We start from the raw sequence: 23,907 nt of genomic DNA on the forward strand, positions 1-23,907 counted from the left end.
ATTTAAGGCACACCCACTACACCCCTGTTTCCTCCTTAACAAGAGACTCAGTCTGGATGAGACGGTCTCAAAAAGCCCAACACAGTATTAAAAATGTTACTTCAGCACATTTTCCAATAAAGACAGACTTTTAGGGGAAATACCTACATTTGCTCTCTTGCAGAGTCATAAGAGACTGATTCCATCACAGAAAAGACTACGTTAAATATAAAGCCACAGCTAAAGGCCACCAACAGCGACACACTAATCGGGGAACGTTTAGCCTGGCTGGAACTGTAACTTAAATGTAATTTTTTGTGTGACTCTTTGTTTGCACCGAGAGAACTGAGCTTCAGTTTCACTGCTACAACGGGAATAAAGATCGTGATTCCTGGCCACAGGACTAACTATGAGTCATTAAGGTATTAAGCAGCATTGCAAAGCTCAACTGAAATATCAGGGACTTTGTTGTCATGACTCACTTGATATAGATTTTTATGGTACGACCAAGATTTACAGACCTAATTAGTTTGCATTTATGACCCCAAACGAGTGACTGAGCCCATCAGCTCAGCAGCAAAGTGTTTGCAGAGGTCAAAACAGAGACCTATTGTCACAAGTTCTGCAGTGACTTCATTTTTCCGGCCAGGACGTTTTTACTGTTTGTTTAGAAAAGACTGTAATTTTAGCACATAGCAAAAACCAGACTGACGAGGCTGATGTGCCAAGTAATGAAATACAGTATTTTTAGACAGACTCAGCTCAGGGTAAGCAAACCCTTATTTGCCTTCTTTAACACAAGCATAGAAGCGGTTTAACTACAAAGACATGACAATCCTATAAATCGTAATATAACTCTGCAAGTTATTCAATAAACGTAAGCAACCCAAAATGTCCAACCATTCCTCTGACATTTCAAAGGAAAATTTGGTTGTTGCGCAGTGGGGTGGAGTTGGGGTCAGGGTCTCGGGCACACATCACAGTAGCATACTGATAATCAAAGACCACCAAGGACACTGTTAAGACAGTGATAAAAGAGCTGATTATCTTCTTAATAACACTGATATTTTAATTATCCCTGGTGGAAGGTCAGACTGAGTCTGCTGGCACTTGATATCTTTAAGATTCATGGTCTCAGTTTTGAAATGTGTCCTTGGTGTCTTCTTTTTAAAATGCAAATAATCAAAGGCATAAAAACAACGCAGTCTAAAAAAGAACGTATAAAGCTAATACCAGAAACATTCAGTCTGTTTTCTCAAAGTAAAAAAAAGAAAAACTTAAATAATTGCATAAATAAAGCTTGTGATTGTGAACATTTCTGTGATTATGAGTGAGTTTACATATATAAAGTTGATTACATCATAAAGTTTTAGTACTGAGGTAATTTCATAATAGCAGTAAAGGCGACGGCGCACAGAAACTGTACTTGGCTCTGTGGAAAAGCCACACAAACATGCATTGGACACAGGTGAAATGTAGATAGAGGTGTTAGTGTGTATGTCCCTTTTGTTCATGTCATTCAAGTTTTAAGAAAACAAAATTGCTCCAATAAAGCATCAGTAATACTGGATCTCTTAAGCAAGAATTGGGTCACCACATGGTAGAGTCTGAAGATCCTCCAGTTCCTCTTCTCTTTGGGTGGGATGGTCACGGTAGAAGGTGCTCCAGAGTTGAATCCTCGAGCTCATTGATGGTGATGATGTGGTCCAGATGTTGCAGGTACCGCTCCTGGTCTCGCATGAAATGCGGGATTCTAGTTTTGGAGAGCACTGCCAGATGTCGGAGTCTCTCCACATCTTCATAAGACACCTACAAATGTCAAGGGAGAAAGGACTCATGAACCGTCCAAACATAAAGCACTGCTCCCACACTTTTTTCAATATGTACCCTCAAATGACTGAAAACTGGTTAGTATGTTCATGAACAACACAGGCTCAAGCCTACCATTAACTGGAAACTGGTGGAAAACCAGGATCGCTGTCCACAGTGAAGCAAGTTTTACATAGAAATTTGCAGCTGCCCACATGGACGAGCCAAATACCTACTGGGGAAACGTTTTATGGTCAGACGATACAAAGACCGAGTTATTTGCCAACAATGACGAGAGATATATTTGGAAGAGCAAAGCGAGGCTTTCAAACCTAAGAACATTGCACTGGGTGGTGGTAGCATTATGCTCTGGAGCTATTTTGCTGACAGTGGTACACTGCATAAAGAGGATGATATAATGAAGGAGTAGGACTACCACCCACTTCTTGAACTTCACCTCAGATCTTCAGCTACGTGATTGACTCTTGTAAACAACAGGATGTTCCACAAAACAATGATCCCAACCATGCATCAAAGCTGGTTGTTCAATGGATAAAAAGCTTACTCCATTTGGGGCAGCAATTTATCCCTGCAATGAGTAGACACTCCACCCTTTTGTAACTGAGAACCATGGCCTAAGACTTTGAACCGCTGCAGTGTGAGCTGGAGGCCACCACCTGATGAAGCCAACAGCACCACATCACTTGCAAAAAGCAGACATGAGATTCTGAAGGCACCATAGCATCTATGTCAGGGTTGTGGGAGGGCTAAAGCCCATCCCGGCTGTCTAAAGGTGAGAGGCAGGGTGCACTCTAGACAGGTCGCCAGTCTGTTGCAGGGCTAACACATAGACACAGACAACCATTCACACCTATGGGCAATTTAGAGTTACCAATTAACCTATCCCCACTTTGGACTGTGGGAGGAAGCCGGAGTACCCGGGAAAACCCACACAAACACGGGGAAGAAACATGCAAACTCCACACAGAAAGCTCCCGGCCTGATAGTAGAACCGAACTCACGACCTTCTGTGAGGCAACAGTGCTAACCACCATGCCACCGTACTGCCCAAGCCACCAAAGCAGAAACCTTCAAACACCTTGCTGTGCCTAAAGATTATGTCCATAAAAACTATGAACAGAATCAGTGACAAAGGGGAGCAATGGTTATACAGAGAACAAATGGCTCAAAGCATCGGGCCGGACACCCCATACTCCCAAAGAACCCCCCACAGGACACTCCGAGGGATGTGGTTGAATGCTTTCTCCAAGTCCACAGAACATATGTGAACTGAATGTGCAAACTGCCATGCACCCTCAAATATCCTTGAGAGGATAAAGAGTTGGTGCCTAGTTCTGCAGGGTTCCAGGCTGCTGCAAGGAGCATGGTGGTTGGTAGCTGTTGAGGTGGTTATCCCCAAAACAGATGGGGGACCACATTCAACATAAACTCCAACTCATGTACCCAGTCCTTGAGTTTTACATTTATTCAATACTTCTGACCAAACTGTAGAAACCATGTGGAGGGCAGAGAGTGTACATATTATCACATATTGCAACACAATGAAGGGAGCTCAATGCCATGTATGATTTAATTTAATACTTCTGAATCTAATTCTAAGTCTTTTTTGTGGGTAGTCTGACTGACCTTGCCTAAAGAAGTTAACATTTTGAAGTCAATTGTCCTTCGATGCCGAAGAATCCGCAGGATCCCGTCCAGATACACCTGATCTTTGCTGAAGCAACCTAAGACAGAAATATACAAAAATAATAATCAAAGTTACAGATTACAGTTTTGAGTTCACTTTGATTTGCTCATTTAAAGGTCAACTGGGCGATTGTGGCTCAAGAGTTGGGAGTTCGCCTTGTAATCGGAAGGTTGCCGGTTCGAGCCCCGGCTTGGACAGTCTCGGTCGTTGTGTCCTTGGGCAAGACACTTCACCCGTTGCCTACTGGTGGTGGTCAGAGGGCCCGGTGGCGCCAGTGTCCGGCAGCCTCGCCTCTGTCAGTGCGCCCCAGGGTGGCTGTGGCTACAATGTAGCTTGCTATCGCCAGTGTGTGAATGTGTGTGTGAATGGGTGGATGACTGGATATGTAAAGCGCTTTGGGGTCCTTAGGGACTAGTAAAGCGCTATATAAATACAGGCCATTTACCATTCTGATTGTTTAGCTCTTTAATTTAGCGAGATTAACAGAAGAGCTTGTAAAATGATGCTTACAGGATTTAAATAGCCTCTAACTTTTCAATTACGATTATTTGTCATGTTGCACAATTAAATCTTTTTTTCCAATTCAATTCAATTTTGTTTATATAGCACCAAACCACAACAGTTGCCTCAACGTACTTATATTGTAAGGTGAAGACTTAGCGTCACTCTGAGACAGGATGTTTCTCATTTTAGAGATATTCCATAAAATGGAAGAAAGCAGTTACATATTTGTTTGATACACACACTTGAGAAAATATCCTGGTCAGAAAGAACTCCAAGAGTTCTAAGATTTTCTAAGTTTTTCCAAGTTTCTCTAAGATTTTTTTAAGTAAAATCTTAGAAAAACTTGTTTTTACTCAGATTACTGATTTTCTAAATGATAGACAGATCCTGGAGATATTCCAGTCTGGATTTAGGGTGAACCACAGCACAGAGACGGCTCTCCTAAAGGTTTTAAATGATCTTAGATGTAACTGGGACTCCCAAAAGCTCTCAGTCCTGGTGCTACTGGATCTAAGCGCAGCCTTTGATACAGTAGACCACGCTATTCTTTTAAACAGACTGAAACACATGGTGGGCCTCTCTGGTGCTGTACACAACTGGTTCACTTTCTATCTCTCAGACAGAACTTTTATGGTGAGTATGGATACATGCTCCTCTAAGACCCATAAAATGACATGTGGTGTGCCTCAAGGGTCGGTTTTAGGCCCCGTACTTTTTAATTTGTATATGCTCCCTCTCGGCAGTGTCATCAGGAGGCATGGAGTGAACTTTCACAGTTACGCTGATGACACGCAGCTGTACATCTCCGTGTCTCCTGATGACACCAGACCAATGGATGCCCTTTTTAACTGTATTCTAGATATAAGATCTTGGATGGCAGAAAACTTTTTACAGCTTAACCAGGACAAAACTGAAGTTTTAATCATCGGTCCCGAGGCTCAGAGAGAGAAACTCTTGTCTAAATTAGAGGCATTTTCACTATGTCCTTCGCTACAAGTGAAAAACCTGGGTGTTATTTTTGACTCTGAGCTTGATTTTATCCCACATATTAAACATGTAACCAAAATTGGATTTTATCATCTAAAAAATATAGCCAGAGTCCGCCCTATTCTCTCTCGGGCCAACATGGAGATGTTGATGCATGCTTTTATTACCAGTCGCATTGATCACTGTAATGCCCTGCTCTCTGGTCTTCCTAAAAAGAATATTTCAAGTTTACAACTTTTACAAAACTCGGCAGCTCGTGTGCTGACGAAGACCAGAGGGCGGGCCCACATTACACCGGTTTTAGAATCGCTGCATTGGCTCCCCGTGTGTTTCAGGATCGATTTTAAAGTTCTTTTATTGGTTTTTAAATGTCTTAATGGTCTTTGGCCTTCTTATCTCTCAGATCTGCTTTTACCATATGAACCCTCGCGGACCCTGAGGTCCTCTGGTACTGGCCTTTTGATTGCCCCTAAAGTCAGGACACATACTCACGGAGAGGCAGCTTTTCAGTGGTATGGTCCTCGTCTGTGGAACAGCCTGCCGGAGGAGCTCAGGGCCGCAGAGAACGTACATGTTTTTAAGAACAGGCTCAAGACCCACCTTTTTAATTTAGCTTTTACTTAACGTTTATTTATTTTCTGCTTATTTATTCTATCCGGTTATTCTATTATTAATTTAGGCTTTACCTAATATTTATTGATTTTATTCTTATTAATTTTTTAATCTTCTTACTCTATTTATATTTATATTGTATCCCGTTCTTATTTATTTTATCGTTTTACCCTGTACATATCCTATTGTGTCATATCTCCAGTGTTTCCTCGGAGGGCGCTCTCTGCGCACCGGGGCTGTGATCGACCGTGGCTGCTGTGGCCCTGTTATAGTGTTTCTTCACTTGGCACATGCGTACCCAGCCCAATTTTACTCTTTAAGTGTGCGTGTGTGTGCGTGTGTGTGTGGGGGGAGGGGGGGATATGCGTGTATTCACATCGTTTATGTTAATGAGAGTGTGGCATAGCTGGACTGGCCGGTATGCCCGATGGCGATATTTTGTTTTTATGGGCCGATCGATTTGTCATGATCGACTCTGGGCTGGACCAATTACAGCCGAGGAGGTCGGATGCACCCTCCCCCTTGTTTAGCAATCTTATAGACGAACTAAAGAAAATGGAAAACAAAAAAAGGAAAGGAGGTGCAGAAAAAATGAGGGCCAAAAAGAAACAAGCCCTTCAGGCAGACGCTGCCAAATGTGTAAAAATAACTGAATTGTTTGGCGGTAGCTATGGCATAGCTTCCACAGATTTAGCAACATCAGCAAGTGGTGGAGGCCAGCAGGTGGATAAGGGAAAGGGGAGGCAAGAGGAGGAGAGACCCGAGGCGGCCGCCGGTCATAGCGGCAGAGGAACTGAACTTCAGGTAAGAAGTTATGACCTGCTGTCTATCTGTGTCAGATATAAACAAAGTTTAGTTGTAGTTTGTTTTCGTTGTGCTGACTTTTTACAGTCGCTTAGAATAACTGGTACTGCGTACTAGCTAGCATGACAGAGTTTATATACTGCTGGGCGGGTGCTATGAAGTTACTGATAGTAAATTTTATTTTATGCTTAAGGTTAGTTTCTCAAACTCCTCAAAATCTTAACAAATTGTGCCAATCCTTACATGTTGCACCAGGCTGATTTATCATCAAAAGTGGAGAAGACAGAAGAGCAAGAGAGAGAAATAAAAGAGCAGGAGAGAGAGATGACTTTATGTCATCCATGAGGGATGCATTTGACATATGTTTCACATATTATAGCCCAACAAGTTACTTATACCAATTTAAATACGAGCAATCAGTTTTTGGCAGACAATCAGTTTTTGGCACAACACCGGCTATTGCAGTTAATAATACAACAGCTTCTTGCCATTTTTTGTGTTTCTTTTTATCGCTGTGTAACTGAGTTCAATTGAAAGCCTGCATGCGCTAGTACCTCTTGCCACAAGTTCCCAGAATCCTTTGCGGATTTACCCCTGAATAACATCACATTTTTGGTGGGCCGGTCTCTAGTCAAAATGCCCGGGCCGATTTTTTGTCCCAGTCCAGCCCTGGAGTGTGGGGAGTGAGTTGGAGGGTGGGGTGGGGTGGGCTGCTTTTAACCATGTAAAGCACTTTGTACTACTTTTTTTTTTTTGTATGAAAAGTGCTTTATAAATAAAGATTGATTGATTGATTGATTGATTGATCCTTTGCAGTGTTACTGGGGGACAAAGTAATGCTATCCAGTGTAAGCCCCATTAAAAGCACCATATTTCAGAGATTTTTTAGGGCTGAGTAAAATAACAAAGAACTCCTTCGGGCTTTTTCCCAGTAAAGTTTTAATGGTGGTTACAGGAAAGCTGCTGCTTGTTTAAAACTGAGGGCTGCGTGGACTTAATGTTGTCAAACTTTTTATTCATGTGTTGCTCCTAAATATGTTTCTATTGCAGGGCCCTATTTCAGGAAGCCGGTTTAGAAAACTCAGAGTGAAAAACGATACTCAGGGTTGAGTAACCCCGAACTGTCCAACTCGGAATATTCGGTTTCAGAAAGGCTGATAACAATTAGTTCAGTCAACGCGGAGTTGCTCTAACCCCAAGTTAAACGCGCGCACGAGGATACATAAAGCCCTGATTAGTGGAGCACAGATTAAGCGAGTCACCATGGAGATGGAGGGAAAGAAGGCGCGGTCAATGTATTTTACAGCGCTTGAGGCCGAAATTCTGATTGCAGCATATGCCGATAACATGCAAATTTTGCAGAAAAAAAGTAACACAGCCTCAGCTGCAAAAGAAAGGGAGCATGCATGGCAAAACATAGCCAACAGAGTCAATGCGTGAGTGTTAATTTAAACATTGATCTAGGGATTTCCACCCATTTAACACGTTATTTTATTATATTTTATTTTATTTTTTAATTTATACATTTTATTTTGTGATGTGATGTGAGCGCAGGTGCAACCCAACAGGCCCCCAACGTTCCTGGCAGCAAGTAAAAATGAAATATAAAAATATAGTCCAAACAAGTAAGGTGTAATTGTATTATGAGCCATAGTGCTTGGTCTGTTTGTCCTATGTAAATCAATTGCAGTTAGAGGCTACATTAATTTCCCCTCTGTAAGCACTTATTGAAATTATCTGAGCACATTACAAGTACATATTTGCTTACTCTGTATGCTCAAATGTGACCCGTTATAGCCAACAGAAAAAAAGCGGAGGCCTGAAAAACAGGTGGGGGTCCTCCACCACCACCACTCACAGAGGCTGAGCAGTTGGCTTCCACATTTGTGATAATGTTGGCAGCATCACATATGATCTTCACAGTGCAGAGAACACAAATTAGCATCCATTACTATAATGAAATAATTTGTTAGTTTGAAATGCTACAGGGAACTATGTACCTGTACATTAATGCTGTGGAAAGACTTCCTGTTCACATAGTCTCCTTCATTTACTGAAGGAGCAATGATTGGAATGTGAGTGCCATCTGTACAGCCAATCACGCCTGGGAACCGTGGGAATAAATGTAAAATTGAAGTAGTAGTTCAAGTATCACCACATCATGAATTAAGTTTTGTTCATCCTGATACCTGCAATTTTGTGGCATCCCTCTTTGATAAATCTTGTGGGTCTATGATCGGGGAACACCACAAACGAGTACAGGAGACGTTTCAGTGCAACTGTAACATTCCTGACTGCCCGACAGACGGTAGCCTTGGAAACGTGCTCAGCGTCACCAATATTATACAGAAAGCTCCCGTTTGCAAAAAAACGAAGTGCAATACAAATAATATGTACAGAACTGAGAGAATGTCCGCGATGTGTCACATGAGCAATATTAGGCCTGAGGATATTATTCAAATCAATTATAGATTGTGCTGAAAAACGGTAACGTTCACACAGGAGATCATCAGGAAATGATAAAATGTCCGAACGCGCTCTAATCACTCGGAGAGCTCTGCGGAGAATTTGGGCTTCAACATCTACTGGCTCTTCAAGGAAGGGGCACGCCATGTCTGACACTTCCCACAGTCAGGTTTCCGACAAAGAGGCGGAGAAAGTTAGGGTTAGTTGAAGTAAACCTGCTAGGGGGCAGGTTAGCTTCATGGAGTGTGTCGTCATAGTAACTCGCTTGGAATTAATCTAAACTCGCTTTGTGAAACCGAAAACCCAGAGTTTTCGTTAACTCAGGGTATACTTACTCAGAGTTTGCACTAAACCGGCTTCCTGAAATAGGGCCCAGGTCTCACTTGTGTTTAACACAATGGTGCACTACACAGCCGCGGATTTAACGAAGCATTGAAGCTAAGAATTTGGGTGGAGAATTTTTTTAACTTAAATAATTTGAATTACTCAAATTGTTGCAGCCCTACACAGTTTTATCTGAATTTAGCAGCAAAGATGACCAAAACTTTGAGGCCATCCAGGTCTTTATGTCTTTAAGACATTCCTGCAGGTTAACTAATTGGTGTGTGTTACCTGGCTTCATGGATAGATAGAGCTGGGTGTCATCTGCATAGCTGTGTAAATGTATGCTATGTCTTCTAATGATGCTGCCTAAGGGAAGCATGTGTAGTGTAAACAGAACTGGTCCTAGCACTGAACCCTGTGGAACTCCATAATTAACCTCAGTGAGTGAAGAGGACTCTCCATTTACATGAACAAATTGGAGTCTATTAGATAGATATGATACAAACCACTGCAGCGCAGTACCTTTAATACAGTCCCAATTCAATTCACACTTGAAAAATGTAGAAAAAACATAAATAAAAAAAATCATATTTTGCATGTTTAGATCTTAACAAGGTTCCAAGTACAGCTTCAACATGCAACAAAAAGAAATGTGAGAGAGACAAAACATTTTTTTGAGCATGCAGTTTATTGAAAACAATGCTTAAATTAAAACAGGCTGTTTTACAGCTGATCAAGGTTTAGGATGTTGAGATTTAAATATATATTTTAAGGCTTATTTTCTTATTATATTGTTTTATGTACTTTAATAATGAAGGTTTGTACAGCAAGGCCACTTTTCAGCAAGGAAATTACTTTTACACTGTTAAATGTTTATATAGCTTTAATGCACATAAAAAAACAGCTGCTTGTTTAAGTAAAATAAATGGATGGGGTTTTTTTACGCTAGTAAAGTTGTGGATTTGTATTTTGTCTCGCAGAAATTATATCGTCAGTTATATCGTTATCGCAAATTTTCAAGTATATATCGTGATATTACGGTGGCCCTGAGAGGCCAAACAGACTGCAACTTCAGAAAACACTTGCAAAAAGAAAAATGCTGCAAAAAGAAAAACACCTGCAAAAAGAAAAACGCCGCAAAAAGAAAAACGCCGCAAAAAGAAAAACGCTGCAAAAGCACACACAACACAACAGTAATGTTTCTGGGGAGACAATAACCGGACGGACCAGTTGCACGAACCAAAACATGCTAACAAGTGCACTGGGACTGGGAGACACTTCAAAGTGGAAGCGGAGCAGCCAAAGAGTAAACTTTCAAAAGTAAGTTCTGAATATTATGTCACTTATTTATGTGCAAATGTTTAATAATGTAGAACATTAAAACATTACTGTTGGCCACATGCCGGCAAAGTTATGTGACATTAGCGATGTTTGTACTTTCAGTGTTTACTTTGTTTTAAAGCCTTTACTTTATACGCCGTTAGATAGTCAACCTTAATCTTACAGAGAATCTGATGATTTTATGGATAATTAAAGTCAGTCATATATCCACAAACACAACAGGCTGAAAGTCAGTGATGCTGCTCGGTTTGCAGTCCTGAATATCACGGCACAAGCAAGATTCACTGCACTGTTAATGTTAGCTATGTTATATTGCTGCCTCTGTTCGGAGGTGTCGAGCCAAATGGACTTTAACGTGTGTTTGAACGAGCTGACGGTTCACTCGTTAAGCTGAAAGAAAGATGCTTTAATCACAGCAGTCACACGTGTGTCCACTGTACCATCTGGGAACTCTACTTGTTTACACTCGTAATAACACAAACACTAAATCCCCCTTCTCTGGTGCTGTTGTGTAAGACTGCCACCTGTCTGTCTGTCCTGTGTCTGTGGAATAAAAGTATGAACATGTGTTTATAAGTTACACTTGTGTTTGAATCCTGCAGCTTATCACACATTTGATTTCCATGTGTGACAACTGCAAGTGTCCAGAGTGAGGACAGACTGAGGGACACACTGCTGCACATCATCTGTGAGGCTTTGCACCCCTGATGATCCACCAGGACAAACTCAGCAGTGTGTGAGGAAGAGGAGGAGGAAGAGCCAGCAGCAGCTGACAGATGGAGAGAATAGACAGACTGTCCCCTGTTTGTGAAGGACTGCTAGAAAAGTTTAAAATAACTAATTGTCTGTCCTGAATCAGTCTTATTAGGTAATGTTCAAATAATTTTATCATTCCAGTGTTTTCAGTGTGGGAGAAAGTACTCAGGGCCTTCAAGTTACACACTATGAAAGGCAGCAACAAGTTTAATGTTCAGAAACCTAAAGTATGTATCAGCAGCAGAATGGAGCTAAAAATAAATGTTGGTTTCAGTTCTATGAAGCTTTGAGTATTTTGGATTAGTAGCACTGCTGTGTTTGTTGCATCATATTGCTGTAATTGTTTATATGCTTTATATATTCTGAGCTAAGTTGATCTATAGTGTTACATCATATTCTATAAGGATGTTATGTGTTTGGATACTTTCTGCCCAGTTTGACCCATTTAGCAGACGTCAGCCTGTTTAAAGCTCTGATATCTATTCTGTATGACTTAAAGCAGTTATGACATGGTCTGATTTTCTCACCCAATAAAGGAATATTTCATATATCAGTCTACTCTTCATTCTATCAGAAACAGTTATCACAGCTCGCACATTTGCTTTTTCCACACATATATATAAGCATTGAGCCAAATTTAATAATGCCAACATATTAAAAGAACAATATTTGTCTCTTATATATAATACATCTATAGATACACTGTCAAAGATACTTGTCTTTAAGTGAAGATTTAAGGTGATAGGAAATATAAATAAATGCAACTTGAATCTTTACTGAAGCTCAGAGTTCATGTTCACTGCTGTAATAACTAATAATGATTAATATAATTTTGGCCATATTATATTTACATTACCAAAGTGAGATGACTTTAGTCTCATGAACAACATTAGCTAATTGTTATTTACTAGCTAATCTTAAATGACTGCTCAGTATAGAAATGAAGCCCAAAAATCATGTTTTACAGTCCTGTGGTCTCAGCCTCAGATACTTATCACATCACACACAGCTCATGTAGAAACAAATGTACAAAATATGTTCTCCTTCATTTCTGTCAAACAAAGCTGTATAAAACGTTTCCAGCTGTTAGTATCATGGTTGCTAGGCAACCTGGGCAGCGCGACGGAGGCTAGACCGTCCCATTTCACAAGCCTACAAGCCTCGCACTTCCGGCCTCAGCGGTCTTTGAGTACGCGGCCCTTGAGGACCGTTAAGGCTGCATACTTTAAGGCTGCAGAAGGCTGAATTTTGATACAGCCGTACATACATGTTTTGGTTCATGCAACTGGTCCGTCCGGTTATTGTCTCCCCAGAAACATTTCTATTGTGTTGTGTGTGCTTTTGCAGCGTTTTTCTTTTTACAAGTGTTTACTGAAGTTGCAGTCCGTTTGGCCTCTCAGGGCCACCGTATGATATATATTTTTGGCCATATCGCCCTGCCCTACATGATTCCAAACATTTTTTACAAATAAATAACTGCAAAGTGGGGTGTGCGTAATTATTCAGGCCCCTTTGGTCTGAGTGCAGTCAGTTGCCCATAGACATTGCCTGATGAGTACTAATGACTAAATAGAGTGCACCTGTGTGTAATCTAATGTCAGTACAAATACAGCTGCTCTGTGACGGCCTCAGAGGTTGCCTAAGAGAACATTGGGAGCAACAACACCATGAAGTCCAAAGAACACACCAGACAGGTCAGGGATAAAGTTATTGAGAAATCTAAAGCAGGCTTAGGCTACAAAAAGATTTCCCAAGCCTTGAACATCCCACGGAGCACTGTTCAAGCGATCATTCAGAAATGGAAGGAGCCCTATGGCACTAGGGCTGGGCGATATGGCCTAAAAACCATATCACGGTATAATTTAATAAGGACTCATCCAGGCTGGAGAAACTGATCAGGAGGGCTAGCTCTGTGGTCGGCATGAAGCTGGACACTCTGGTGACAGTGGCAGAGAAAAGGACATTAAAGAAACTGATGGACATTATGGACAATGCCAGGCATCCTCTGCACACGGCCATTAACAACCAGAAGAGTCTGTTCAGTGACAGGTTGCTTCTCCCAAAGACAAGAACTAACAGACTTAAAAACTCCTTTGTCCCACACGCCATCAGACTGTTTAACTCCTCTCTGGAGGGGAGAGGGAGGGGAAACAGGAGGACAAAGGAGGGAACAACTAAGCTGTAGTGCCTCTTCACCTCACTGTGCAATACCTTGTGCAATACTTTTGTAAATAGTCAACGGTGCAATAGACTCAATACTTGAAATGTGCAATTCACTTGTATTTTTATTTTTATTCCTATTTATTCTATTTATCCCCTTCGTATATTTTATTTATATTGTCTCTGTATTTATATATATGTGTGTGTGTGTGTGTGTGTGTGTGTGTGTGTGTGTGTGTGTGTGTGTGTGTGTGTGTGTGTGTGTGTGTGTGTGTATTATATATATATATATATATAATATTCTGTAACTCTGTAACTTCTGTCGGTGCTGTGCTTTTTTGGAAATCGAATTTCCCAGAGGAACCCACCCGAGGGATTAATAAAGTTCTATCTTATCTATCTTATCTTATCTTATCTTAATTTGAAGCATGTGCGGTAACGATATATATCGCGATATATTCTTTTCTTCTCTATAATGTATTTTACACACTACAAGGTGCACTTGAAATCCTTTAATTTTCTCAAAAATCGAGAGTGTGCCTTGTGTATGAATTCTGGTTGTGCTTACTGACCGCGAACCGATTTTATGTGGTACATGGCGCACAGAAATCTGTCAAAAAATGTTTTAGTACGACTTTGGTAAGCTATGAAGGCGCACTGCTTGATGGATTGCCAGAGCATTACGGCTACTGTAGTCTAGAGCCTCACGCAGTGTTGGCAACTCCTCAGTAAGGAAAATCACTATTGGCTGTCCAAAAAGTCGCTAGAAGTCGCCAAATGACGTAATTGCCTAATTTGCATAATAGGTCATGCTAATGTAATTGTAACCTACGTTGTTGGAGAGAGAAATAACATCGTGAAAGAGACAAAGTGAGTAAAAAATGTCCTAAATGCATTTAGAATTTACTACAAATTAAATTTCTTATAGCAATTATTGTTTTTTATACATATTATACATGGTTATGCTGAGGATATGTCGCCCAGTTTCCACTGGAAATGCCTTTTGGTTAAACTGTCAGCAAGGAATTTGCATTTGCACTGTTAAATTTTTATATAACTTTAATGCACATAAAAAACAGCTGCTTGTTTAAGTGAAAATACATTGATGGGGTCTTTCACACTAATAAAGTTGTGGAATTGTAAAGTATTTTGTCTCGTGTCAATTATATCGTCAGTTACATCGTTATTGCAAATTTTCAAATGTATATCGTGATAAATATTTTTGGTCATATCGCCCTGCTCTACTTCAAGGGTTATTCCAAGTAGGCTTGGTGGTTAGCACTGTTGCCTCACAGCAAGAAGCTCCTGGGTTCAAATCCACCATCAGGCCGGCATCTTTCTGTGTGAGGTTTGCATGTTCGCCGCGTGTTTGCGTGGGTTCTCCCCTGGTGCTCTGGTTTCCTCCCACAGTCCAAAGACATGCAGTTAGTGTGGATAGGTTAATTGCCCATAGGTGTGAATGTGAGTGTGATTGGTTGTCTGTGTCTGTGTGTTAGCCCTGTGACAGACTGGCGACCTATCCAGGGTGTGCCCTGCCTCTCCCTAAGACTGCTGGGATATGCTCCAGCCCCCCCACGACCCTAAAAAGGACAAGCGGAAGCAAATGGATGGATGCCTTTCAAGGACTAAAGAGTTAGGACTATTATGGGATATTAGGTTTTCAGAAATAGGATTTTAATAATATCTGCATATTAGCCAATTTGCACATATTTCCAAAATTTAAATGTGAACAATCTGAACATTGAAGTTGAGGTTTTCATAATTCTCATTTTATCATTTATCTCTGCTGAAAAAGAACCCTAAACTGATATTAATGAAACCAAAAAACCACCACCACAGTCCACAGAGGCATGGTGTAGTTGAGTGCTACACTGACACTTGACAGCTAATCACTAGTGCTGTCAGCGTTACACTCGTTAAAAAGATCTTAACGCCATAACCGCATTAACAAGCTAACCACACTAACGCGTTGACAGCATGCAGCCCCACGCACGGGGCGACTCGCTAACGGAGATTTGCCGCATTAATGCAGTCATGGCATTAATGCAGTCATGGCATTAATGTCATTTTGACGAGATTAACGCTGACAGCACTAGTAATTAGCTGTGTTAAGTGGTGTACAGTGGTGTAAAAAAGTGTGCGCTCCCTTTCTGATTTCCTATTTTTTTTGTATGTTTGTCACACTTAAATGTTTCAGATAATCAGACAAATTTAAATATTAGACAATGCTAACACAAGTAAACACTAAATGTAGTTTCTAAATGAACGTGTTTATTATCAAGGGGAAAGTCCAAACCTATATAGGGAGTGGCACTGAAAGAAATAAAAACATTTTTCTTGTAACATGTAAAATTAGAAACTTCCTGTCTCAGAGTGATGTTAAAAAACGAGTTTGTGCATTTATACTATCAGGAAGTCCTAAAAACTCCCTGAAAAGCCTTCAGCTAATCCAAAATGCTGCAGCAAGAGTCCTGACAGGGACTAGAAAGAGAGAGCAGATTTCTCCTGTATTGGCTTCCCACATACAAGGTCTTGAATAATCAGGCCGTATCTAACCGTGCCACCCCGTTAGAGCTCTTTGCTCTCAGACTGCAGGCTTACTTGTAATTCCTAGAGCATAGGTGTCAAACTCTGGCCCGCGGGCCAAATTTGGCCCGCAGCCTAATTACATTTGGCCCGCGAAGCCATACCAAATTACTATTAGAGCTGGCCTACTGGTATTATACAGCTAATATATATATATTGTTTAGTATTAAGCTTTGCTTGTTCCATATTCAGTTTTTCAGCAAAACGTGAGTCCATAAGAAAAGATTCATTCTTATATCTGGAGGAATAAATATATTTTAATAAATATTAACGTTAGCCCGCGACTTTGTTCCAGTTTTGAATTTTGGCCCACTGTGTATTTGAGTTTGACACCCCTGTCCTAGAGTATTTACGAGTATTTTTTGGCAAACAGCAAGATTCATGCTTTTGTCTCATCAGTCCACAGAGTATTTTCCCAAAAGTCTCGGGGATCACCAGAATGTTATCTGGCAGCTTTAGACGTGGCTTTATAACCTTTTATAGCCGGGCTTGTTTGTGAACAGGTGTGGCGATAATCAGGCCTGGGTGTGGCTGGGAAACTGAACTCGTAAATGCTTCCAAAGATGCGATACACCACAGTTACTTGATGTTTAATTTGTGTTTATTTGTGTTATCTTTGTCTAATATTTAAATTTGTTTGATCATCTGAAACATTTCAATATGACAAACATCATGAAAACACGTTTTCACAGTTTTTCGCTGGGATCATTTTGTGGATTACAGGCTTTATGTTTGGGTGTTCATATTATTATATTACAGGTTATTTTAGGCTTTTTCCCCACTCAGGAGAGACTCATTATAGAAGAAAAAAAATCCTAAATAGTCAAAGTTAATCACTGCATGAAATCCTAACCTGATACTGTTACATTTCATTGCATTCAATCTTATAGGTTTTGCCTAGGAAAATGCCAAGTCTATTAATTTTACATGTTTCTTGTGTGTGTTTGTGCGTGCACGCTCACCGGGCTGCGAGGTGTCCGTCTGTCCCCTCTTGGCTCGCAGGCAGTACTCCCAGCGGACGTCCGGGTCCTGGACGAACCGTGCTATGTGGCTGAAGAGCTGGCTGAAGCTCATGCTGGTGGCGTGGTACACTGTGTAGTAGAGCAGAGCCGCGCGCCACAGGTAGGGCTGTTTCCGTAGCAGCACACTGTGCAGGCTGGCCAGGCCCTCCTCTGTGGGATTAGCTGGTTTAAGTCCAAACTGCTTCCTGCCTTCGGCGGTGGCCCATGGCTGCACGCTGTTGTTCACACCTCGCAGATAATGTGTGCCTGAGAGGAAGGAAAGCTGCTGCAGTCACTTTGCTGGCCCTCCATGCTGTCTGCACATGCTTCACACTGTAGTTTGATAAAACACATGTCTAAAAACCACTCTGTCAGATGTACCACTGTGGTTTGACCCAAATGCTACCAGCATGCTAACTGGCATGCAGTAACAGTGATTTTTTTAGCCCAGGGCTGATGAGGGCATTACACTGAACTCTCCCGCAGATTAATTTGTAATCTGGGAAAAATCTGGTTCTTTCAGGAATCAGCACGAAGGTGCAGACCGGTGAGAAGAACAGATTCTCATAACAGCAGGAAATCTCTGAACAGACATGGGTGGGTTTGGAGCAGGCACACTGTAACTCCCAATATCACAGGCTCCATCAATTCAAACTTTATTTGACATAGAGAACATACAACTTTATTAACAATCAGATCCTCAGCAGTCTGCTGCAGTGCTATGTGCACACTTGTATACATATACAGGGTGGGCCATTTATATGGATAAACCGTAATAACATGGGAATGGTTGGTGATATTAAAGTCCTGTTTGTGGCACATTAGTATATGTGAGGGGGCAAACTCCTCAAGATGGGTGGTGACCATGGTGGCCATTTAGAAGTCGGCCATCTTGGATACAACTTTTGTTTTTTCAATAGGAAGAGGGCCATGTGACACATCACACTTATTGGTAATGTCACAAGAAAAACAATGGTGTGCTTGGTTTCAACGTAACTTTATCCTTTCATGAGTTATTTAGAAGTTTCTCTTTGTTCACAGTCATTGACATGTCGAAGAGGTTAACACGTGAGGAGCGGATCGAAATTGTGTTGATATCTGGTGAACGCAGTAACCGGGTCATTGTAGCAGATTTCAATGCAAGACACCCTACGAGACCACCCATCTCCCATGCTACAGTTAGCAAACCGCTTGCTAAGTTTCGTGAAACTGGTTCAGTGTTGGATTTGCCAAAATGTGGACACAAGAAAACTGTCACTAATGAAGAAACATCAGTGGCTGTCCTAGCTTCATTCAGCAAGAGCCCACAGCGTAGCACTCGCCGCATGTCACTGGAGAGTGGCATTAGTCGAACATCGGAGGATATTAGCTACTCACAAATGACACCCTTACGAACTCCAGCTACTGCAGCATCTCAATGAGGATGACCCAGATTGGGGCACAGAATTTGCAGAATGGGCAAAACAAAAATTGGAACAGGACCCTCAGTTCACGCAGAATATTTTGTTCAGTGATGAGGAAAAGTTTTATGTGAATGGTGAAGTTAACCAACAAAATCACCGCTATTGGTCTGACACTAACCCACATTGGATGGATCCCTCCAAGACTGTTGGAACAACAAAAGTGATGGTTTGGTGTGGTATATGGGGTACACAGATAGTGGGTCCATTCTTCATCAATGGAAACCTCAAGGCCACTTGAAGTTTAGCAACTGACTGCTGATTCAACCACAGACATTTATTAAAGTATAGCCAGCATGACACCATTTGTCAGTTTGTTGTCTACCATTCTGACACCGCCAGGCTAACTGTATGAAAACGCAGCCCCGTGCTGTTGTCATGAAGTTGAAAATTTGTTATAAACACCAAAATATAGATTGGTGTACACATGTTTAATTCTGCTGTAAGGCTGGGTATTTTAACACAGGAGTCTTTAAGGACCGACTCACTTTCGTGGCTAGGCTCTGGTGGCAGTTTCTGACACATTAGAACAGTCTTCATTTTTCTGCTCTGGGAGCTGCAACTCAAGCTCAATCAAATCATTTGACTAGAGCTTATAATAAACCAGCGGTCCCCAACCTTTTTTGTGCCACCGACCGGTGTGGCGGATAAATACAGCAAAATAAAATGATACGACTGAGACAAAAACTTGTGGTAGTTTGTAAATATAATAATAAACATGAATTCACTGTGTAAATGTGTAACTTTATTAGCAGCGTCCTCCTGACAACAACACTGAGAGTAACGTCCTCCTCTCTGCCCCTTAATGCTCTCCGGTCGCTATGGTAACGCATAAATATTTCTTTCAAAATAAGACGCACAGCTACAACACGGGAAAGACCCGGGGAAACCGAGTTAACGAAAAAAACCATGAAAAGTTTGAAAACCATAAATTTCACACCCGAGCCTCAACTCTCGCGGACCGGTACCAAACTACTGTTATAAACCATAAATGATGTCAGCCATATTAACAATAACAATAATAATAATCAATTACCTCTTTGTGTCACAACTGCTATGGGGAATAGAAACCATGTGGAAAGACTTCTACCAAGCTTACGTATTATTATCTGCTCACCGATCTCATGTCTCAGCATTCCCTCCAGCCAGTGCTGTCGAGCCCCAGATAGGTTAATGGTCAGAGTAGGACGACAGCTTTCCACCACCATCACAGCCTGAGACAGCAGCTCTTCAGATAGACGCACAACAACCTGGAGACACAAACACGCACACAAAATCATCAGATTTTGCTCATCGGCTGCTTTGTGGAAAGTCATTCAGCTAAATCAGTCACAGGGTTCAAGTAATCCTGTAGATGTAGGTTTACTGTTAGCTTGTCACTTCTGCAGCTGTTCTGTCACATTACTGTCTCACCAAAAACACTTCTGGGGGGGGGGGGGTTGTTTGCTTTTTCAGCATTTTCAGCATTCAGCCAATGGACACAATATAGCAGAGATATACTGAAATCTGGCTACTGCACTCACCTCCCCCACACAGCCCTCTTTCTGCAGGTATTTGCGCACAGCAGCCCACACCTGACTTTTAGGCAGAGCGCTGCCACCAGTCACCTCCTCAAAGTTCTCATAGGAGCCAAACTTCCTCAGGACACACTCCATGATCCCAACTGCCTGCAGTTAAACACATCATCATCATTATCATCATCCTCATGATCTCATGAGCTCAGAGCTGACTGTTAGACTGGTTGAATGTGACACACCTGTTCAAGAAAGAGACCCGAGCCTTCTCTGTACTTGTCCAGCACGCTCCTGGGCTCAGGCTGCGCATACTCAAACTGAGGCTCATACTTGTAGTCAGACTGGAAGAAAGCCTGCTTCTCCTGCTCCAAGTTTAGAGGTCTGAGGGCAACGAGCAGGCAGGGCCTGGTGGCTGTAGGGAGTGTTGAACCACCCACTCCTTTAGCAATATGAGGGAGGGAGGTGGCCGGTCGCATTTGCCCCTTACTGCCCCGCAGCCCCAGGGAGTAGTTCACGGAGCAGGTGCTTTCACTACGGCGCATCCAGCCACTCACTCCCAGGCTGGGGCTGGTCAGGCTACGAGCCGGGGGGGAGGGGGCAGCCGTACCACTGCGCCAAGGAGGCTGTAGGATCCTCCGGTCCACCATCTGCTCCTGAGACCCTCTCATGCGCTGGGATGTCACCTCCAGGCTGAGGGGCCTCCGGAGTGGCGTTCTGGATGCAGTCCCACATTTTGATGACGATGATGTTGATGATCTTCTCTGTACTACCTGGCTGCTGCAGCTCGTCGGGGCTGCGAGCCCGTTGTGTGACACTGTCTCCCTTTTTGTGACGCCGCACCTTTTAACAGCTTTGGGTGGATCTTCTCGAGCGTCTGTTTTCAACAGGTCCCCAGCACTTCTTTCACCCTCGACCCGATCCATGAAGACTGCGCCCAAGTCCAACACCATCACCACAGCAGCTGCTCCTCAGGCTGCACCTCGCTCAGCCCCGCGCTGCTGTAACAATAGCAAGATTAATGCACACCACTCAGTTTATTAGACTTATTATTCTTATTATAGACAAGCATATAATAAAGCCTATATACGGACATATAAATCCATATATATGGAAAAAAATAATATTTGGAAATATGAAATGAAATAACATAAATTCCCAATTTTATTACTAAGAGCCAATAAACCAACCACTCAAAAATCCCATCATCATATGTATCTAAACTCCTTTAAAACAAATGTAATGAAGGTTTCCAGCTTCTTCATTGAGACTGATAAATGTGTGAGTGTACCACTGTGTGTTCATGTTGCTGGGTGTGAAAGGACAGGAAAATGGGGCTGTGAGAGTTGATCCAATGAGTGGCAGCAGATGATATCCGTGCACACACAAAAAATAAAAACAGAAAACGGCAGCGCTCAGCTCCTGCGACAATAAAACTTGTGATAAGCAGTTTAGAGCTTCTCCGTGGAGTTAGCTGCCATTAGAGTTTTACAGTAACGTTTCTTATTGGAGGAAGACAAATACAAAAAATCAGTTCCCTGCAAGCCTTTAACTACCCAAACAAATAAAAAGAAGTCAAACACTAACCAAGCGGCGAGACTTCTGCGGAGGATGTGCAAATTTTAGCCTTTCCGTCCACTCATCCCGGCGGCAGCTCCACGCAGCCGGAGCGGAGCTCTCTTCAGTCGGTGTGATAACAATAATAAGCGGATAGCGGTTCAGTGAGGAGCGGGGCCTGAGGCGGCTGCCTGGGCCAGCCAGGAAGCGGCGGTTGAGTTGGAAGATTTGACGCGTCACGCAGTGTACGCCGTCCATGACGCTCTCCTGCGTCATTACGTACAAAGCGGAGAGGGACGGGACGGGAACCTGATGGAATCCACTGACAAATTAGCTATCAAGCTACCTCAACTATGACAACTAAACACCATTAGCATTAGCCATGAGCTACATAGCGAAAGCTCTCTTCACACAAATAATAACGGTATTCAGTTTAAAAACAATAACAACGAAGAATAAGTGAAAATACAACAACAAGCAAAAACAAAGCTGCTTATCCATAGACTGTATATGAAAGATGGTGACAGGCACTGTGACCTCACAAATTAGATAGTAAAGTCCTTCGAAAAGATAATGTAAGGAAAACTGCCACTTTCCAAGACTTCCAGGGGCTCTGTGGAGGTGCAGCTTTTTGTTTTGGACGTTTGCTCCACATTGGATCAGAGGCATCCTAAGATGTTACGCTGAGGAGGAGATTCATCGAGGCACTGAGAGAAAACTAAACTATATGTAACTTTTGACAAGTAAATACTGGAGTTTGTCTATAATCTCCTATATCTAATATATTGGAGGAATTAACACAACAGGAGGATTATATCAATTACTGCTACAGCCACTACTGAATGGATTTAAACACAGCCCAACAGGCCATCCCAAAGCCTTTTAAACAAAGGAAGACTTTTGGAAGCACCTAATTAATTAGATTAAAATCAGAGAAAATATATACTCGTCCTATAAAAAAGCAAAAACAGCAAGAACTTGATAATAGATTTGAGGAAAAATCAGTTGTCACACTCCTATTCCAGAGAAGAATCTTAATCAGAATACTTTAAAGTATGTAAGTAAGTAAAATGTGATTTATATAGCACCTTTCAAGATAAAAATCACAAAGTGCTTCACAGAAGCTAAAACATAAAAATAAAAATCAACCAAACGCAAGTTTAAAAAGATGGGTTTTTAGCTGTTTTGTAACAATTGACGGAAAAAGTGTGGACTTTATACCAGCTTTTAAATTGTGTTGATCGGCCACGTAAAACCAGAGTTGTGATAAAAATATCTGCAATGTTTGGTTTTCTTCCTGAATACTGTCGTTGTTTATATTTACTGCAGGAAGAAACGGTAAAAACGGCGTTTTATAAGAAAAAAGGCTCGAAAGCCTGTGAGCAAAAACAAACCCCACCCCCCACCTTTCCTATTGGTCCAAAAAAAGTACCATGTCAACAAATCAAAAAATGATATGGTGACGTGGCATCTAGTTGTTAAGAAACGGGGGGAAGTTTTAGGAGTGACGGCGGTGTTTTGAGATGTGAGAGATTTGAGACGTTTAGCGCAAATCTTGTGTAGTCAGTGTGTAGTGTAGTCAATAGTTTTGTTGTGTGTGTCAAAACAATGAGGCAATTTCTGAATGTTACAGGTGTTACAGGAGTGATACATCTCCTGTTGTCAGGCCTGCAGGTATCAGGCTGTTGTTCTCCTTTATCTCATAGTGGACAGAAATATTTTTTGGAGTGGCACAAATAATTTGTGTGGCATCAGATTTGATGCAGAACAGCTGATTGTTCTGTAAATAGTTTGAAATGTTTATTTAAAAACGTATTGGCTGCGTTTAAAAAAATAGCTGCAAAAAACTTTATTTGCCAAACTGAGTTACTTTTTTGAAGAAGTAACTATATAATTAATTGCCCAAAATTGGTCATTATATGCTGTGTTTTGCAGACAGAGAGTTACAGACTCTCTCCCAGACCACAGACTCATACTCATACGATTGTATGGTTGCCGGTTCGAGCCCCGGCTTGGACAGTCTCGGCAGGGCTCTAGAGTGCGACCAATTTGGTCGCAAATGCGACCAAATTGGTGCGACTAAAAAAAAAAATTTGGTTGCACCTGTGCGACCAACTGTTCGGGTAGCAAAAAAAAAAAATCTGCAACCTTCCCTGTGGTCAACAACAGACACACGTTATGCCCCTATCGTGGACTAAACCAATCAGAGATAGTAAGGGGCGGGACCTCTCTGATTGGCCGTGGTCCAGTTGAAAGTGCAGGTGGAGAGAGGGAGGTGAGTAGCTTGAATAAAGCGATATCAATTCATTAAATCCTGAATCGACTTTTAAACATAACTGTGT

The 23,907-nt window shown here is 41.8% G+C and overlaps 1 protein-coding gene across 2 annotated transcripts; it reads right to left on the reverse strand.

Annotated features, from left to right (window-relative positions):
• Positions 1-1,295: 1,295 nt before the first annotated feature.
• kiaa0895l lies at positions 1,296-21,773 on the reverse strand. Of its 2 annotated transcripts, none has more exons than XM_085358339.1 (7): positions 21,596-21,773; positions 20,254-21,006; positions 20,021-20,164; positions 19,615-19,747; positions 16,999-17,304; positions 3,436-3,533; positions 1,296-1,788 (listed from the first exon to the last, which is right to left on the reverse strand). In XM_085358339.1, exons 2-7 carry the CDS (start codon positions 20,959-20,961, stop codon positions 1,627-1,629), a joined length of 1,551 nt encoding a protein of 516 aa, XP_085214465.1. In that variant the 5' UTR covers positions 20,962-21,006; positions 21,596-21,773; the 3' UTR covers positions 1,296-1,626. The 2 variants fall into 2 exon arrangements, with proteins under 2 accessions (XP_085214465.1, XP_085214458.1); XM_085358332.1 differs by having other exon boundaries at positions 20,254-21,009.
• Positions 21,774-23,907: the final 2,134 nt, after the last annotated feature.

The sequence above is a fragment of the Diplotaxodon limnothrissa genome, linkage group LG1 (assembly GCF_057381915.1).
Source record: "Diplotaxodon limnothrissa isolate DT_005_m linkage group LG1, D_limnothrissa_male_GT1.1, whole genome shotgun sequence".
Taxonomy (NCBI): Eukaryota; Metazoa; Chordata; class Actinopteri; order Cichliformes; family Cichlidae; genus Diplotaxodon; species Diplotaxodon limnothrissa.

Bases quoted from the DNA above. Each gene is read 5' to 3' on its own strand.
- kiaa0895l (XM_085358339.1), bottom strand. From the start codon at position 20,961: ATGGTGTTGGACTTGGGCGCAGTCTTCATGGATCGGGTCGAGGGTGAA. The intron at 20,165-20,253 runs GTGTGTCACATT...GTTTAACTGCAG, and splicing joins CGGGTCTCTTTCTTGAACAG to GCAGTTGGGATCATGGAGTG. The intron at 3,534-16,998 runs GTGAGCGTGCAC...TTTCTGTCTTAG, and splicing joins GACGGACACCTCGCAGCCCG to GTTGCTTCAGCAAAGATCAG.